This window comes from Dama dama, chromosome 19 (assembly GCF_033118175.1).
Source record: "Dama dama isolate Ldn47 chromosome 19, ASM3311817v1, whole genome shotgun sequence".
Lineage (NCBI taxonomy): Eukaryota > Metazoa > Chordata > Mammalia > Artiodactyla > Cervidae > Dama > Dama dama.
The window spans coordinates 37,497,329-37,515,964 of record NC_083699.1 but is presented as its reverse complement, the minus strand read 5'-3'; the positions used below and the strand labels follow the sequence as shown (position 1 = coordinate 37,515,964).

At 41.0% G+C, this 18,636-nt stretch overlaps 1 protein-coding gene and 1 non-coding gene across 3 annotated transcripts in view; one reads left to right on the top strand and one right to left on the bottom strand.

Annotated features, from left to right (window-relative positions):
• Positions 1-465: 465 nt before the first annotated feature.
• Positions 466-572, bottom strand: LOC133074356 (U6 spliceosomal RNA). Its single transcript, XR_009697190.1, has one exon. It is a non-coding gene; the product is annotated as a U6 spliceosomal RNA (small nuclear RNA).
• A 7,151-nt stretch (positions 573-7,723) lies between these two features.
• Positions 7,724-18,636, top strand: part of EHHADH (enoyl-CoA hydratase and 3-hydroxyacyl CoA dehydrogenase) — a 54,692-nt gene continuing 43,779 nt past the window's right edge. Inside the window, exons 1-2 of one of the 2 annotated variants that reach the window (XM_061166744.1) lie at positions 7,724-7,880; positions 13,103-13,206. In XM_061166744.1, coding sequence (XP_061022727.1) covers positions 7,807-7,880; positions 13,103-13,206 — 178 coding nt within the window. In that variant the 5' untranslated portion in view covers positions 7,724-7,806. The remainder of the gene's footprint in view (positions 7,881-13,102; positions 13,207-18,636) is intronic. The other variant, XM_061166745.1, reaches the window with a different exon arrangement.

Sequence of the window (18,636 nt, the reverse complement as noted above, 5' to 3'; positions counted from 1 at the left end):
GTGGTTTTTGTCATACATTGACATGAATCAGCCATGGATTTACATGTATTCCCCATCCCGATCCCCCCTCCCACCTCCCTCTCCACCCGATCCCTCTGGGTCTTCCCAGTGCACCAGGCCCCAGCACTTGTCTCATGCATCCCACCTGGGCTGGTGATCTGTTTCACCCTAAATAATATACATGTTTTGATGATGTTCTCTTGAAATGTCCCACCCTCGCCTTCTCGCACAGAGTCCAAAAGTCTGTTCTGTACATCTGTGTCTCTTTTTCTGTTTTGCATATAGGGTTATCATTACCATCTTTCTAAGTTCCATATATATGTGTTAGTATACTGTAATGGTCTTTATCTTTCTAGCTTACTTCACTCTGTATAATGGGCTCCAGTTTCATCCATCTCTTTAGAACTGATTCAAATGAATTCTTTTTAACAGCTGAGTAATAGTCCATGGTGTATATGTACCACAAAAAGTATGGAACGCTTCACGAATTTGCGTGTCATCCTTGCACAGGGGCCATGCTAATCTTCTCTGTATCGTTCCAATTTTAGTATATGTGCTGCCGAAGCAAGCACTCAACTTTATTATTATTTTTTTTCCATTTATTTTTATTAGTTGGAGGCTAATTACTTTACAATATTGTAGTGGTTTTTGTCATACATTGACATGAATCAGTCATGGATTTACATGTATTCCCCATCCCGATCCCCCCTCCCGCCTCCCTCTCCACCCGATCCCTCTGGGTCTTCCCAGTGCACCAGGCCCGAGCACTTGTCTCATGCATCCAACCTGGGCTGGTGAACTGTTTCACCCTTGATAATATACATGTTTTGATGCTGTTCTCTCAAAACATCCCACCCTCGCCTTCTCCCACAGAGTCCAAAAGTCTGTTCTGTACATCTGTGTCTCTTTTTCTGCTTTGCATATAGGATTATCATTACCATCTTTCTAAATTCCATATATATGCGTTAGTATACTGTATTGGTCTTTAACTTTCTGGCTTACTTCACTCTGTATAATGGGCTCCAGCTTCATCCATCTCATTAGGACTGGTTCAAATGAATTCTTTTTAATGGCTGAGTAATATTCCATGGTGTATATGTACCACAGCTTCCTTATCCATTCGTCTGCTGATGGACATCTAGGTTGCTTCCATGTCCTGGCTATTATAAACAGTGCTGTGATGAACATTGGGGTGCAAGTGTCTCTTTCAGATCTGGTTTCCTTGGTGGTACACAAAAGTTTTATATTTATATTCTTATATTTTTGTTATAGGGCTTCCCTGGTGACTCAGACAGGAAAGAATTTGCCTGTAATGCAGGAGACTCGGGTTTGGTCCCTGGGTCAGGAAGATCCCCTGGAGAAGGAAATGGCAGTATTTCCTTACCAGTAATACCCATGCCAGTATTCTTGCCTGGAAAATCCCATGGACAGAGGAGGCTGGCAGGCTACAGACAGTTGATTTACAGTATTGCCTTTGTTTTAGGTATACAGCAAGTGATTCATCATATTTATATACATACATATTTTCTCCAGATTCTTTTCCATTATAGGTTATTGTTGCTGTTGTTCAGTCACCCAGTCATGTCTGACTCTGCCACCCCATGGACTGCCGCATGCCTGTCCCTCACCATCTCCTGGGTTTGCCCAAGTTCATGTTCATTGCATTGGTGATGCCATCCAGCCATCTCATCCTCTCACACCCTCTTTTCCTTCTGCCCTAATCTTTCCCAGCATCAGGGACTTTTCCAGTGAGTTGTCTGTTCACATCAGATGACCAGAATACTAGAGCTTCAGCTTCAGTATCAGTCCTTCTAGTGAATATTCAGGGTTCATCTTTCTTAAGATTGATTGGTTGTATCTCCTTGCTGTCCAAGGGACTTTCAGGAGTCTTCTCAAGCACCACAGTTTCAAGGCATCAATTCTTTGGCATTCTGCCTTCTTTATGGTCCAGCTCTCACAACCACACATGACCACTGGGAAGACTTTAACCTTGACTATACAGACCTTTGTCGGCAGAGTAAAGTCTCTGCTTTTCAACACACGATCTAGGTTTGTCATTGCTTTCCTGCCAAAAAGCAATCATCTGATTTCATGACTGCAGTCACTGTCCGCAGTGATTTTGGAGCCCAAGAAGAGGAAATCTGTCACCTCTTCCACCTTTTCCCCTTCTATTTGCCATGCAATAATAGGGCTGGATGCCATGATCTTAGTTTTTTAATATTTAGTTTTAGGCTGGTTCTTTCACTCCTCTTTCACCATCATCAAGAGGCTCTTTAGTTCCTCTTCACTTTCTGCTATTAGACTGGTATCATCCACTTATCTCTGCCATAAGGGTGGTGTCATCTGCATATCTGAGGTTATTAATATTTCTCCCGGCAATTTTGATTCCAGCTTGTGCTTCTTTCAGCCCAGCGTTTCTCATGATGTACTCTGCAGGGTGACAATAGCCTTGACATACTCCTTTTCCTATTTGGAACCAGTCTGTTGTTCCATGTCCAGTTCTAACTCTTGCTTCCTGACCTGCATCCAGGTTTCTCAAGAGGCAGGTCAGATGGTCTGGTATTCCCATCTCTTTCAGAATTTTCCACAGTTTATTGTGATCCACACAGTTGAAGGCTTTCACATGGTCAATAAAGCAGAAATAGATGTTTTTCTGGAACTCTCTTGCTTTTGCGATGATCCAGTGGATATTGGCAATTTGATCTCTGGTTCCTCTGCCTTTTCTAAAACCAGCTTGAACATCTGGAAGTTCTCAGTTCACGTATTGCTGAAGCCTGGCTTGGAGAATTTTGAGCATTACTTTACTAGCGTGTGAGATGAATGCAATTGTGCAGTAGTTTGAGCATTCTTTGGCATTGACTTTCTTTGGGACTGGAATGAAAATGGACCTTTTCCAGTCCTGTGGCCACTGCTGAGTTTTCCAAATTTGCTGGCATATTGAGTGCAGCACTTTCACAGCATCATCTTTCAGGACTTGAAATAGCTCAACTGGAATTCCATCACCTCCACTAGCTTTGTTCATAGTGATGCTTTCTAAGGCCCACTTGACTTCATATTCCAGGATGTCTGGCTCTAGGTAAGTGATCACACCATTGTGATTATCTGGGTCGTGAAGATCTTTTTTGTATAGTTCTGTGTATTCTTGCCACCTCTTCTTAATATCTTCTGCTTCTGTTAGGTTCATACCATTTCTGTCCTTTATTGAACCCATTTTTGCATGAAATGTTCCCTTGGTATCTCTAATTTTCTTGAAGAGATCTCTAGTCTTTCCCATTCTGTTGTTTTCCTCTATTTCTTTGCATTGATCGCTGAGGAAGGCTTTCTTATCTCTCCTGGCTATTCTTTGGAACTCTGCATTCAAATGGGAATATCTTTCCTTTTCTCCTTTGCTTTTAGCTTCTCTTTGTTTCACAGCTATTTGTAAGGCCTCCTCAGACAGCCATTTTGCTTTTTTGCATTTCTTTTCCATGGGGATGGTCTTGATCCCTGTCTCCTGTACAATGTCACGAACCTCCGTCCATAGTTCATCAGGCTCTCTGTCTATCAGATCTAGATAATTATATACAGTTAGTCCCAAACTCCCAATCCACCCCCCCACTCCCACAACCACAAGTCTGTTCTCTGAGCCTGTTTCTGTTTCATAGATAAATTCATTTATGTCATATGTTAGATTCCACATGAAAGTGATATCATATGGCATTTGTCTTTATCTTGCTGATTGACTTCATTTAGTATAATAATCTCTAGGTCCATCCATGTAGCTGCAAATGGTATTACTTCATTTTTTTAATGGCTGAGTAATAGTCCATTGTATCTGTGTACCACATCTTCTTTATCCAGTCATCTGTCAGTGGACATTTAGGTTGCTTCCATGTCTTGACTATTATAAATAGTGCTGTTATGAACATAGGAGTGTATCTACTTTTTTAATCATAGTTTTCTCCAAGTATATGCCCAGGAGTGGGGTTGATGGATCATATGGCAACTCTCTTTTTAGTTTTTTTAGGAACCTCCATACTGTTCTCCCTAGTGGCTGCACCAGCTTATATTCCCTCCAAAAGTGTAGGAGGGTTCCCTTTCTCCACATTCTCTCCAGTATTTGTTATTTGTAGATTTTTAAATGATGACTATTGAATATCTTTCTGATCAACTGATCTATTTGTGAATTGCAACACCATGACAACAATGAAAATGACATGTTTAACAAGCAAAATTACTAACATGCAGATGATCTGGAAATGCATTAGTCAAGAGGAATGGCATCTTGTTAAGTGGCAGTTGTTGAGACAAATAAGACAACTTAAGAATGTAGCAGTTCATCCAATGATCAAGAGATTGTCAAGGGGGTCAAGTGGTCTGTAAACAGTGTCATGGTGGCACATTGCTAAATTGGCTTGCCACACTGCCATAGATTGGGCCCATAAGGAATACAGATAGATTTAGACAGTTTATCATCTACATAGAGAGCAAAAGGAAGATCAGCCTGGTGTCAGCTCCCCGGGGCCCTAGTCTCACAGTGTGACACTAAACAGGAGGGGTTGGATGACAGATTACAGGAAGTATGAGGATCGCTCTGTTGTTCAGGAGCAGGACAGGAGCAGCAATTACATGAACCAGAGAGTGAGTGCCTTCTTCAATTTTGCCCACTGGGGCCCCTTTTTTGCTCACCCTAGCACTGCCCTGCTGAGGAGCCAACTCTGAACTACTGCCAGGCAATTTTATGGATTTACACAGATGTTTGCAGCTGTATCTAAGGGAAAGAAAGTACAAGGCAGAAAGTTCTGTGTTTAACTAAAACTAGGGCAATAGATAGGGCTTCCCAAGTGGTGCTAGTGGTAAAGAACCCACCTGCCAATGCAGGAGGCATAAGAGATGAAAATTCAACCCCTGGGTTGGGAAGATCCCCTGGAGAAGGTCACAGCAACCCACTCCAGTATTCTTGCCTGGAGAATCCCTTGGACAGAGGAACCTGGTGGGTTGATAGGGTTTTGCAAAGAGTCAGACACCACTGAAGTGACTTAGCATGCACACAGGGAGATACATGAGAAATGACCTGTGACTGACTCCAAGATACAGAAGAGAAAAATGCCTCAAAATGGCTTCACACTGTGCTTATCTCCACTTGCTCCAGGAGCAGTTTCAGAACTGTTAAGCCTTGCCTACATGGCCTTTGTGGAGATCTTCAGAGTTGTTAGGATGGACGGCAAAATTGTCCCCCTGGAAAACAATACTGAATCTCTTGCTTCCTATAGTCAGGGAATGCTGTGCTGGTTATACAAGGTCTCTCCAAGCAGAGCAGACTGTTAATCTTACATCGAGATTTTGGGTAAGGTGGAGCTGAGAGATTGGTGAATTTTAGAGGCAGTAGAGATTGATACCACTTATAAGAAGCTGGTTGATATTGAATGTTAGCACTCAGAGACTTGTGCCCAGGGTTATTCATGATTGGCTGGCTATCAAAAGTGAGGGGCTGTCCTTGATGGATTAGATGGTTCTGACTGCTACTTCTTTCCAGGGCTTCAAGGCCATGGGTACTTTCCTAGGAGTAGGAACCTGGTTTTATTTCCAATGTGCTGTGTTTGATCACTCAGTTGTGTCCAATTCTGTGACCCCATGAACTGTAGCCCGCCAGGCTCCTCTGTCCATGGGGATGTTCCAGGCAAGAATACTGGAGTGGGTTGCCATGCCCTCCTCCAGGGGATCTTCCCAACCCAGGGATCGAACCCAGGTCTCCCCCATTGCAGGGAGATTCTTTACTGTCAGAGCCATCAGGGAAGCCCTGGTGGGTAAATAGGTAAAAGAATATCACATCTACTTCTGCTTTATTGATTATGCCAAAGCCTTTGATTGTGTGGATCATAACAAACTGTGGAAAATTCTTCAAGAGATGGGAATACCAGACCACCTGACCTGCCTCCTGAGAAATCTGTATGCAGTTCAAGAAGCAACAATTAGAACCAGACATGGAACAAGAGACTGGTTCCCAATTGGGAAATGAGTATGTCAAGGCTGTATATTGTCACCCTGCTTATTTAACTTATATGCAGAGTACATCATGCAAAATGCTAGGCTGGATGAAGCACAAGTTGGAATCAAGATTACCAGGAGAAATATCAATAACCTGAGATACGCAGATGCCACCACCCTTATGGCAGAAAGTGAAGAGGAACTGAAGAGCCTCTTGATGAAAGTGAGAGTGAAAAAGCTGGCTTAATACTCAGCATTCAAAAAACAAAGATCATGGCATCTGGTCCCATCACTTCATGGCAAATAATTGGGAAACAATGGAAACAGTGACAGCCTTTATTTTCTTGGGCTCCAAAATCACTGCAGATGATGACTGCAGCCATGAAATTAAAAGACACTTGCTACTTGAAAAAAAAGTTATGACCAACCTAGACAGCATATTAAAAAGCAGAGACATTACTTTGCTGACAAAGGTCCATCTGGTCAAAGCTATGGTTTTTCCAGTAGTCATGTATGGATGTGAGAGTTGGACTATAAAGAAAGCTGAGTGCCGAAGAATTGATGTTTTTGAACAGTGGTATTGGAGAAGACTCTTGAGAGTCCCTTGGACTGCAAGGAGATCACACCAATCAATTGTAAAGGAAATCAGTCCTGAATATTCATTGGAAGGACTGATGCTGAGGCTGAAACTCCAATACTTTGGTCACCTGATGTGAAGAACTGACTCCTTGGAAAAGACCCTGATGCTGGGAAAGATTGAAGGCAGGAGGAAAAGGGGACAACAGAGGTTGAGATGGTTGGCATCACTGAATCAATGGACATGAATTTGAGCAAGCTCCAGGAGTTGGTGATGGACAGGGAGGCCTGGCATGCTGCAGTCCATGGGGTCGCAAGGAGTTGGACACGACTGAGCAACTGAACTGAACTGAAAAGAATATCTGTGAAAATAATCCTTAATTGTCGCTAAAATTTGTGAAACATCAGTGAATAAAACCACTCCATTGTTTTGTTTTTTCTCTGAAACTTCCAGACTGCCTTCTGGCCAGTTGATGGGCTGTGGAGACAATCTGAGGCCAACTGCATCTTCAAAAACTTTGTCCCAGTCCGAACCCAGCCTCTTTTATCTTTAGTCTTTGGTCTGCTGCCTAGGACGTAATAGTTGCTCGATTCATAGTTGAAGTTTTAATATTAGAAATAATCCTTAGGAATGGCAGAAGAAGGGGGGAAAAAAAATGGAAGGATTGGGCAGAGAAGAAAGTGGTAGGTTCCACAAGGTTGCTGCATGACAGTTGTGTACATGTTTGGTTGATATTAGTACCTTACTCACTTAGATGAAATGCATGAAGTGTTTTATGTGTTCCAGGTGCGTGTCATATCACATAACTGTCAGGATCCCACATATCTGTCTTTGTTAAGAAGGATAATGAAGATGAAGACTGTGATGAAGCTCCACCAACGTAGTGAATCTAGAACTTGTCCAGGGAAGCCAGACCCTCTGGGCCAGGGGTTTGCAAATCTGGACTTGCTAGCAGTTTCACGCATCTCCCATCGTCCTCCCTGAACTACTTTGTGATTGGAGCAGGACAGGCGCCAGCAAAGAGGAAGAGACGGCAAGGGTGTGCTGAGCACGGGGCTGCGGTCGGGGAAGGAGGAGGACCGTGATGGACGACGCGCATCAGAGCCCGGGAGCAGCCCGGGGCGGGAGGCGGTGCCGGGGCGGGAGGCGGTGCCGGGTTCACATTGGCCCAACAGACGCCCCTCCCTCCCGGGACGCGCCCAGAGAAAGTGATCTTGCCTCGCAGCTGAGGGGTGAGGCGACTTCGGGGCAACTGAGCAAACATGGCTGAGTTCACGCGGCTGCAGAACAGCCTGGCGCTGATCCGTCTACGAAACCCGCCAGTCAATGCGATCAGGTAACGGGTTCTCGGCGATCAGTCCGGGGACGGCGAGCAGGGTCGTAGCTGCCTGCCTGCAGTGGAGGCTTTGACTCGCCCCTGCTGGTTTAAACAGAGAAAGACACTGGCACGGATAGAATCAGGGCATATGCCAGAACCTTTTTACATTGGTATGCTCGGTACCTGTTTGCAGAGAACTCTCATCTCCGTTTCGCTGTTAGAGAAACCGAGGCTGAGAGGCAGACAGACGGCTAGAAGTTGGGGAGCTGCGCCGGAACCGGTCTGTCCGTGCCAACTTCCTGCTGAACTCTTTGGCTTACTTGCAACTTTGACTTCTCAGATGTACTTTCTAGTCCAGAGGTCTTAGTGCCTCTGCCCCTGCCAACTTCGCGCTGAACTCTTCTGCTTACTTGCGACTTTGACTTCTCAGATGTACTTTCTAGTCCAGAGGTCTTAGTGCCTCTGCCCCTGCCAACTTCGCGCTGAACTCTTCTGCTTACTTGCGACTTTGACTTCTCAGATGTACTTTCTAGTCCAGAGGTCTTAGTGCCTCTGCCCCTGCCAACTTCGCGCTGAACTCTTCTGCTTACTTGCGACTTTGACTTCTCAGATGTACTTTCTAGTCCAGAGGTCTTAGTTGCTGTGCTGCCTGGACCTTGATCCCTCCCTTCTCAACCTGGAGTCCAGGCCACCCTTACAATGTGTGACTAAAAGCTTTGGGAGTCCAAAAATAAGGTGGCTTCACACTGTTAAAAATAAAGATCCCCATTAATGCCAATAGAGTGAGTGAAAGAGAATTATGCCCTGGCCCAGAAACACAAAGATGTATCTCTTGGTTTTTTCTAAACCTCAAGGTCTTAGTGCTTCAGTGAAGATCCATGTTAGAGTAAGCTCATGTTGACCACCAGCCCAGGTTGGATGCATGAGATAAGTGCTCTGGCCTGGTGCACTGGGAAGACCCATAGGGATTGGGTAGAGAGAGAGGTGGGAGGGGGGATCCGGATGGGGAATACCTGTAAATCCATGGCTAATTCATGTCAATGTATGACAAAAACCACTACAATATTGTAAAGTAATTAGCCTCCAACTAATAAAAATAAATGAAAAAAAAAAAAAAAAGAATAAGCTCATATTAGAATTAGCCTATTAAATAGCATTTCCTGAAAAACTGCTGTGCTGTTTATGTTCTTTTATCGTGGAGTACTTTTCTTTTAACTTTTAAACTAGTAAAAGCATTACTTTAAAAAGTGAGATTAATGCTGCTGTTTTGAAAATTAATGACATTATATAGGTTTGTGCTTAGTCAATTTAGTCGTGTCTGAATCTGTCTGACCCTATGGACTGTTGCTGGCTTGGCTCCTCTGTCCATGCGATTCTCCAGGCAAGAATACTGGAGTGAGTTGCCATGCCCTCCTCCAGAGAATCTTTCCCACCCAGGGATTGAACTCTTACGCCTCTTGCACTGGCAGGGAAGTTTTCACCACTAGCACCACCTGGTTCTTTTATATCTCTGAAAAAAGTGTAGTGATCAACCTAGGAAAAAACCACCCAACCACAGGGTGGTTATGTCAGACTTAGTTATGTCTGACTTTTCGATCCCATGCACTGCAGCCTACCAGGCTCTTCTGTCCATGGGATTTTCCAGGTAAGAATACTGGAGAGGGTTGCCATTTCCTACTCCAGGGGATCTTACAACTCAGCCACGTCTTTTGCATCTCCGGCATTGGCAGGCAGATTCTTTACCACTGCACCACCAGCTATCGTTATTTGTATTAGGCAAAGGCCTGTTACAAGCCCCTATCAACAGGCCCTGCTGCTCAGGATTCATTGCAGCTACATCAGGCTCTTCTCCACTTGGCGATAAAGACTTTCTTGTTCTTTCCTGTTGAACTTGTACTTAGGGAAGGTTCCCATTTTTTTTTTCTTTTTGCTTTACACTTTTCATCTTCCTTTCCTTTCCCCCTTCCTATTTCTAATTTTATGTGGGAGATTATTTCTTCCTAGATAAGTGAGAGATTCTTATTTGAATACTTTTTGGTCCAAACAGATCAAATCTTTCTTTGTTCCTCTAGCTAAGCCAGATTTCTTTCTATTTGGATAAATGCCAACCCTCTTTATAAATATAGGACATGCCTAATTACTAGATTTGTCTCCCATAACAATGGCTTTTGTATATTTTTTAATTATATTCCACACAGTAATCCATGTTTTACATAGCAACCTAGGACATGCACACACAAACACACATACAAATATGTAACTGAAAATAAAGTTTAGTGAAACAAACTCTTCTTTTTATTTGATGTATTCTATTTTCACTCTGTTTCTTTCAAAAATGCTGGTCACAAGCCACAACTTTATTTGATAACTTCTGGTTTTAAAAAATGGTCACAAAAAAGACTTCTAAAGTGACAGAAGGTAAAGTTCTTTGGTCATCACTCATGAAATGTTATCTTTAGACTCCATTTCTCCATACCTGACAATATTAAGGGGAGAAAATAATTACTTAACCCCTGTGACTTTGATATTGCTATGTAGGTGTGGTCCTTTTTCACTCAGCTAAAATCTAGTAAAGCTGTATATATAACAGCCGTTTTCATCTTTCTTTTTTTTCTTGTTTGATTTTTGCAAAATTGTATGTCTGTGTCTGAGTCTGTGTGTATACTCAGTCACCCAGTTGTGTCTGACTATTTGCAACCCCATGGACTGTAGCCCGCCTAGTTCCTCTGTCCATAGAATTTTCCAGACAAGAATACTGGACACATTTCTTGTGTCTCCTGCATTGGCAGGTGGAAGCTTCCCAGGTGGCTCGCAGGTATTAGGACTCTGCCTGTCTCTGCTCATAATGGAAAACTGTGCCCATCTCAAACTTGGGGGTAAATAGCTCCACAGTTTGCTACCTACAACTAGGAATATTTTCCCATAACTACTTGAAATGTGTCTTGTATTTAAACTGTCCCCTTTCCCCCTTGCAGGAGAAATTTTAATACCTATCTTATTAAGTCGTTGTGAGGTTTAAATGTGTTAGAGATCTGACACTTAGCAAATGTTGTGTGTGTGTGTGTGTGTGTGCGCGCGCGCACGCGCGCGCACTTACTTGTGTCCAATTCTGTGACCCCATACACTGTAGCCTACCAGGCTCCTCTGTCCAGGGGATTTTCCAGGCAAGAATATTGGAGTGGGTTGCCGTTGCCTATTCCAGGGGATCTAGAGTGGCTCAGTAGCAGAATCTGCCTGCCAATGCAGGAGATGTTGTTCAGTCCCTGGGTTGGGAAGATCCCCTGGAGAAGGAAATGGCAACCTACTCTGGTAGTCTTGCCTGGAAAATTCCACGGACAGAGGAACCTGGTGGGCTACAGTCCATGGGGTCGGAGAAGAGTCAGACACAACTTAGCAACTAAACAACAACAAATGATGCAAAATTAACAAGAAGATAAGAAATAAAAGAGTAGGTGTTGATTGAAATGGGAAAAGCCAGACTTGTCTCCTCAGTGGCACAAATTGAGCTCAGTTTGGTTAATTTTGCAGCCATTGTTTACCCAGAAATCAGTATGTGACTTTTGGACTTCTCAGTATTCTGGATGGTTCAAATTCCATTTTCCTTTAGCAGATGTGGTTTCTAATTAAATCAACTGAAGGCAAGAGGTTTTGTTTTATTTCATCTGGGTTAAATGGTGAAAAGTAATTAGGTGAAAGGGAATTACCATATACAAGAGCAAGTATCTCCTTTATTCTCTGAGGTTTTTTAATTAATTTATTTTTTAATACCACAACATTTGTATTGGGATATAATCAATTAGCAATGTTAGTTGCTGATCTGAACAATCTGGCTTTAGTTGTTTTTTGCTTTAAGTTTTTTTCACCCTGTATAAAAATTTCCCCCTATTACTTAGAATTCTAAGGCAAAATTCACTGGACTCTGGTTTCATAATTTTTTCTTTAAGCAATTCTTCACTCCTCTTCCTAGATCTCCTCCTTTGCCATCCCTTGGCACTTACTGATCCTCTGCTTCTTGGCAAATTCTCCTCTCTTTGGTCTTGTTGGACTCCTCGGTACTGAATAACTCAGCTGAGCCTCTCCCGCCTCTTAAATAAGGATATATCTAGAGGATCTACTCTCAGCTTTTTTTTTCCTTTGGCAAATTCATTCAATCTTGGTTTTAACTATCTCCTCTGGGGATGACTCCCTCATCTACTGAAACTTGACAAAAATTTACCAAATGCCCTTCCTTTCACAGACATTGCCATTACCTTTCAAATTAGTTAGGCTTGGCTGCTAGTTACAGGAAACTCAACATAATAGTGGATTAAACAAGAAAAAGTTGATGTCTGTCACAGCAGTGTCCTGGAATGACTGGTATGGCTGCTCCACAATCATCGGGACCTCAGTTCCACCTATCTTTTGCTCTGCCACCCTTAGTTAGTAGCTTCCACCTCTTGATTCATAATGGCTGCTCCCAATCTAGCCATCATATCTGCATTCCTGCCAGGAGTAGGGAGTTGTAAGAGAGAAAAGCATACCCAATCCTTTAAGGATTATTTCCTAAGGGTGCCGATGCTAAGTCCATTTCCATTCCATTGGCCAGAACTTAATGCGCTGAGCTGAACTTGCTGCTGTGAAATATAGTCTTTTATTTTGGACAGCCGTATATCCAGCTAAAAACTGATTAATACTTTGAAGAAGGTCAAAGTATTGGTATTAGTTTAAAGTATTAAGTATTAGTTTGTGGGTAACTTGCATCCCCTGCCACATGACTTAGACTGTTATTTTTAGACAATTTCTGTTTTCTTTTATTAGGCCAATATGACAAATCAAAAGCACTTTCTTTCAGAATTTCCACATCATTGTCTCTATACCTTTATTACAGCATTCATCTCAGTATGATACTGTGTTGTGTACACTGTTGTCCCTAGGATGTTTTAAACTCCTTTCACTATACATAGAAGATGTGTGTAATATTTTTAAATTAATAGTGTTGATTCTAAGTGGTCAAAGTTACAGCAAAATGCAGGAAAACACTTTTATTTTCTGAAGTTTATGTGTTTAATCACCTCAGGGCTTACTTTACAGTAGACATATATTATTTCTTAAATTAGTGAAAATTTAACAATAAGTATCTAGGATTTTTCTACATCATGTATATGTTTAATTTTTCATTGTTAGGAAAGAAAAAAATAAACTCTGAGATGGTAGAAATTTGACTGTGACTAATGCTTCATGTAATTTTTTTCCCCTGTTAGTACAACTGTTGCCCGTGGACTAAAAGAGAGTCTGCAGAAAGCTGTAACAGATGATACAGTTAAAGCCATTGTGATTTGTGGAGCAGATGGCATCTTCTGTGCAGGTAAAGTGTCCAACCCTTTCCCACCTTCTCTGACATCTCACACAGACTGAGATCAGTGCTGCATTACCTGTGGCCTTGGGCAATCCTATGGTATGGGTAGCGAATCTTGGAGGAAGAAGAAACATTATGGAGAAGGAGACAAAGAGTCACAGTAGAGACTCAGAGAAGATGCTGACCTTACTCTCTTTTATATTGGCTTGGGCCTTTGGAGGACATTTAGTTCCAGGCTTGATGGCTGTTATACCTGCTAGTATACACCTAGGGCTACCCTCATAGCTCAGTCGGTAAAGAATCTGCCTGCAATGCAGGAGACCCCAATTCGATTACTTGGTCAGAACGATCCGCTGGAGAAGGGATAGGTTACCCACTCCAGTATTCTTGGGCTCCCTTTGTGGCTTAGCTGGTAAAGAATACACCTGCAATGCAGGAGACCTGGGTTCAATCCCTAGATTGGGAAGATCCCTTGGAGAAGTGAAAGGCTACCTACACCAGTATTCTGGCCTGAAGAATTCCATGGACTATATATGCAGTCCATGGGGTCACAAAGAGTCAGACACAACTGAGCTACTTTCACTTTCACTTTTCATTTCAGTATATGCCTTCTGGTACATACCTGTTCTGCATATGTCTCTACCCTATGTGAGGTTGGGCAAGTTCCTTAAATCTCCTGAAATCCAATTTCTCTGTTTATAAAATGGATACCATAATATGTATACCTTAACAGAGTTTTGTGAGGTTAAATGAGATAACACATCTGAAAGCCCCTAGAGCAGTACCTGCATGAAGAAGATGTTCAATAAATGTAATTTTTTATTTCACACAGTCTTGAAATGGAGTTCATTTTTCTTCTGTCACCCATCTCATGACCATGCACTCTTAATTATCCTGTGAAGGGGTGGGGTGGAGGACAGATAAATAACAATGAAGTTTCTAGGACAAGCCATCGGCCTCCTGTAATTTAATTTTGTGTGCTTCGCAGCGTCTTGGTGAATGCAAGGATCAAACCAAAAATTTCTATTGAAGTTGTCCTAAGTGATGATTTTTAAAGTTTGACTATCAGCATTCAACTGAAATACATTCACTTATCCTACAATTTATGTAGAAATTACTACTGATTTTCAACAGAGATCAAGCCCTGAGCCTTTGGAGTGGGAGCACTGACTCCAAGACCCTAGACACCAGAGAACTAACCCCAGGGAGTATCAAACAGTGAGAATTCACACAAAGGAAACCACTTGAATACAAGACTTGGCATCACCCAACCACCAGTAGCACCCTGTGCAGGATGCCTCATCTAAACAACAAACAAAACAAAAGTACAAACCAAATCATCAGCAGACAGGATTACCACCTCACTCAGCCTTGCTCATCAGAGGAAAAACAAACAAACAAACAAACAAAAACTCAGCTCAAACAAAAAAACAAATCTCACCCTATATGAAGTTTACACAAACCAGTGGACAACCTTAGGAGGGTAGAAACCAAAAAGAGGAAAGAATTCAACATTGAAGCCTTGGAAAAGGAGATCTGAAACACAACAAGTTAAAAAAAAATAATGAAAAGGCAGAGAAATACTACACAAATGAAGGAACCAACTAGAAACACAGAAGTCCAAATAAATGAGGAGGAAATAGGCAAACTACCTGAAAAGAATTCAGAATAATGATAGTAAAGATGATCAAAAATCTTGAAAAAAAATGGAGAAAATGCAAGAATCAATTAACAAAGACCTAGAAGAATTAAAGAATAAACATGCAGAGACAAACAATGCAATTACTGAAATTAAAAATACTCTAGAAGGAATCAATAGAATATCTGAAGCAGAAGAATGAATCAGTGAGCTGGAAGATAAAATGGTGGAAATAACTTCTGAAGAGCAGAATAAAGTAAAAAGAATGAAAAGAACTAAGGATAGTCTCAGAAACCTCTGGGGCAATATCAAACACATCAACATTCAAATTATAGGGGACCCAGAAGAAGAAGAGAAAAACGTAGGGTACGAGAAAAATTTTGAAGAGATTATAGTTGAAAATTTCCCCAACAGGGAAAAGGAAATAGTCCATCAAGTCCAAGAGGCACAAAGAGTCCCATACAGGATAAACCCAAGGAGAAACATACCAAGACACATACTAATCAAACTAACAAACACTAAACACAAAGAAAGAACATTAAAAGCAGCAAGGGAGAAGCAACAAGTAACATACAAAGGAAACCCCATATGCTTAACAGCTGATCTTTCAGCAGAAACTCTACAGGCCAGAAGGGAAAGGCAGGATATATTTAAAGTACTGAAAGGGGAAAATCTACAACAAAGATTCCTGTACCTGGCAAGGATCTCATTCAAAATTGATGGAGAAATAAAAAGCTTTTCAGACAAGCAAAAGTTAAGAGAATTCATTACCACCAAACCACCTTTACAACAAAAGTTAAAGGGACTTATATAGTAAAGAAATACAAGAGAAGAAAAAAGATCTACAAAATCAACCCCAAACAATTAAGAAAATGACAATAGGCCATATATATCAACAATTACTTTAAGTGTAAATGGATTAAATGCTCCAACCAAAAGACAAAGACTGGTTGAATGGATACGAAAACAAGACCCATATATATGCTCTCTGCAAGAAACCCACTTCAGACCTAACGACATATATAGACTGAAAGTGAGAGGATGGAAAAATATATTCCATGAAAATGGGAAGCAAAAGAAAGCTGGAGTAGCAATCCTCATGTCAGCCAAAATAGACTTTAAAATAAAGAAGATAACAAGAGATAAGGAAGGACACTACATAATGATCAAGGGGTCAATCCAAGAGGAAGACATAACAATTGTAAATACCTATGCACCCAACATAGGAGCACCTCAATACATAAGAAAAACACTAACAGACATAAAAGTAGAAATTGACAGTAACACAATAATTGTAGGAGACTTTAACACCCCACTCAGTCTCACAATGGACAGATCATCAAAACAGGAAAGTAATAAGGAAACACAAGTCTTAAATGATACCTTAGATGAGATGGATCTCATTGATGTCTTCAGGACATTCCACTCAAATGCAGAAGAATACACTTTCTTCTCAAGTGCACATGGAACATTCTCCAAGATAGACCATATCTTGGGTCACAAATCAAACCTCAGTAAATTTAAGAAAAACTGAAATCATATCAATGCAGAAATAAAAAGAATTATAAGAGACTATTATGAACAACTTTATGGCAGATGGCCTCACAGGAGAATTCTATCAAACATTTAGAAAAGAGCTAATGCCTCTCCTTCTAAAACTCTTTCAAAAAATTGCAGAGGAAGGGACACTTCCACACTCATTCTACGAGGCCACCATCACCTTGATACCAAAACCAGACAAAGACAACACAAAAAAAGAAAGGTACCTGCCAATATCATTGATGAACATAGATGCAAAAATCCTCAACAAAATTTTAGCAAACAGAATTCAGCAACACATCAAAAAGCTCACACAACCATGATCAAGTTGGGTTTATTCCAGCAATGCAAGGATTCTTCAATATTCGCAAGTCAATCAATGTGATACACCATATTAACAAATTGAAAGATAAAAAGATATAATCTCAATAGATGCAGAAAAAAACCTTTGACAAAATTCAGCACCCATTTATGATTAAAACTCTTCAAAAACTGGGCATAGAAGGAAACTACCTCAACATAGCCATATATGATAAGCCTACATCAACATTATTCTAATGGTGAAAAACTGAAAGCATTCCCCCTAAGATTAGGAACAAGGCAAGGGTGTCCACTTTCACCACTATTATTCAACATAGTTCTGGAAGTCCTAGCTACAGCAATCAGAGAAGAAAAAGAAATAAAAGGAATCCAGATCAGAAAAAAAGAAGTAAAGCTCTCACTGTCTGCAGATGATATGATACTGTACCTAGAAAACCCTAGTATCAGAAAATTACTAGAGCTAATCAGTGAATTTAGCAAAGTTGCAGGATACAAAATCAATACACAGAAATTACTTGCATTTCTATATACTAACAATGAAAAATTAGAGAAATTAAGGAATCAATCCCATTTACCATTGCAACAAAAAGAATTAAATATCTAGGAATAAACTTACCTACAGAGACAAAAGAACTGTACACAGAAAGTTATAAGACACTGGTGAAAGAAATCAAAGATTACATAATCAGATGGAGAGATATTCCATGTTCCTGAGTAGGAAGAATGAATATTGTGAAAATGACTATACTACCAAATGCAATGTATAGATTCAATGTGATCCCTATCAAATTATCAATGGCATTTTTCACAGAGCTAGAACAAAAAATTTCACAATTCATATGGAAACACAAAAGACCCTGAATAACCAAAGCAGTCTTGAGAAAGAAGAATGGAGCTGGAGGAATCAACCTTCCTGACTTCAGATTATACTACAAAGCTATAGTCATCTAGACAGTATAGTACTGGCATAAAAACAGAAATATTTACCAATGGAACAAGATAGCCCAAAAATAAACCCATGCACCTATGGGTACTTTATTTTTTTACAAAGGAGGCAAGAATGTACAATGGGGCAATGACAGCCTCTTCAATAAATGATGCTGGAAAAACTGGACAGCTACATGTAAAAGACTGAAATTAGAACACTTCCTAACACCACACACAAAGATAAATTCAAAATGGATTAAGGACCTAAATGTAAGACCAAAAACTATAAAACTCTTAGAGGAAAACAGGCAGAACACTTAATGACATAAATCAAAGCAAGATCCTTTATGACCCACCTCCTAGAGTAATGGAAATAAAAACAGAAGTAAACAAGTGGGACCTGATTAAACTTAAAAGATTTTGCACTGCAAAGGAAACTACAAGCAAGGTGAAAAGACAACCCTGAGAATGAGAGAAAATAATAGCAAATGAAACAACTGACAAAGGATTAATTTCTAAAATATACAAGCAGCTCATACAACTCAATGCCAGAAAAACAAACAACCCAATCAAAAACTGGGGAAAAGACCTAAACAGACATTTCTCCAAAGAAGACGTACATATGGCTAACAAACACATGGAAAGATGCTCAACATCACTCATTACTGCTGCTACTGCTGCTGCTGCTGCTGCTAAGTCACTTCAGTTGTGTCCAACTCTGTGTGACCCCATAGACGGAAACCCACCAGGCTCCCCCGTCCTTGGATTCTCCAGGCAAGAACACTGGAGTGGGCTGCCATTTCCTTCTCCAATGCATGGAAGTGAAAAGTGAAAGTGAAGTTGTTCAGTCATGTCTGACTCTTAGCAACCCCATGGACTGCAGCCTACCAGGCTCCTCCATCCATGGGATTTTCCAGGCAAGAGTACTGGAATGGGTTGCCATTGCCTTCTCCATTATTAGAGAAATGCAAATCAAAACCACAATGAGATATCACCTCACACCAATCAGAATG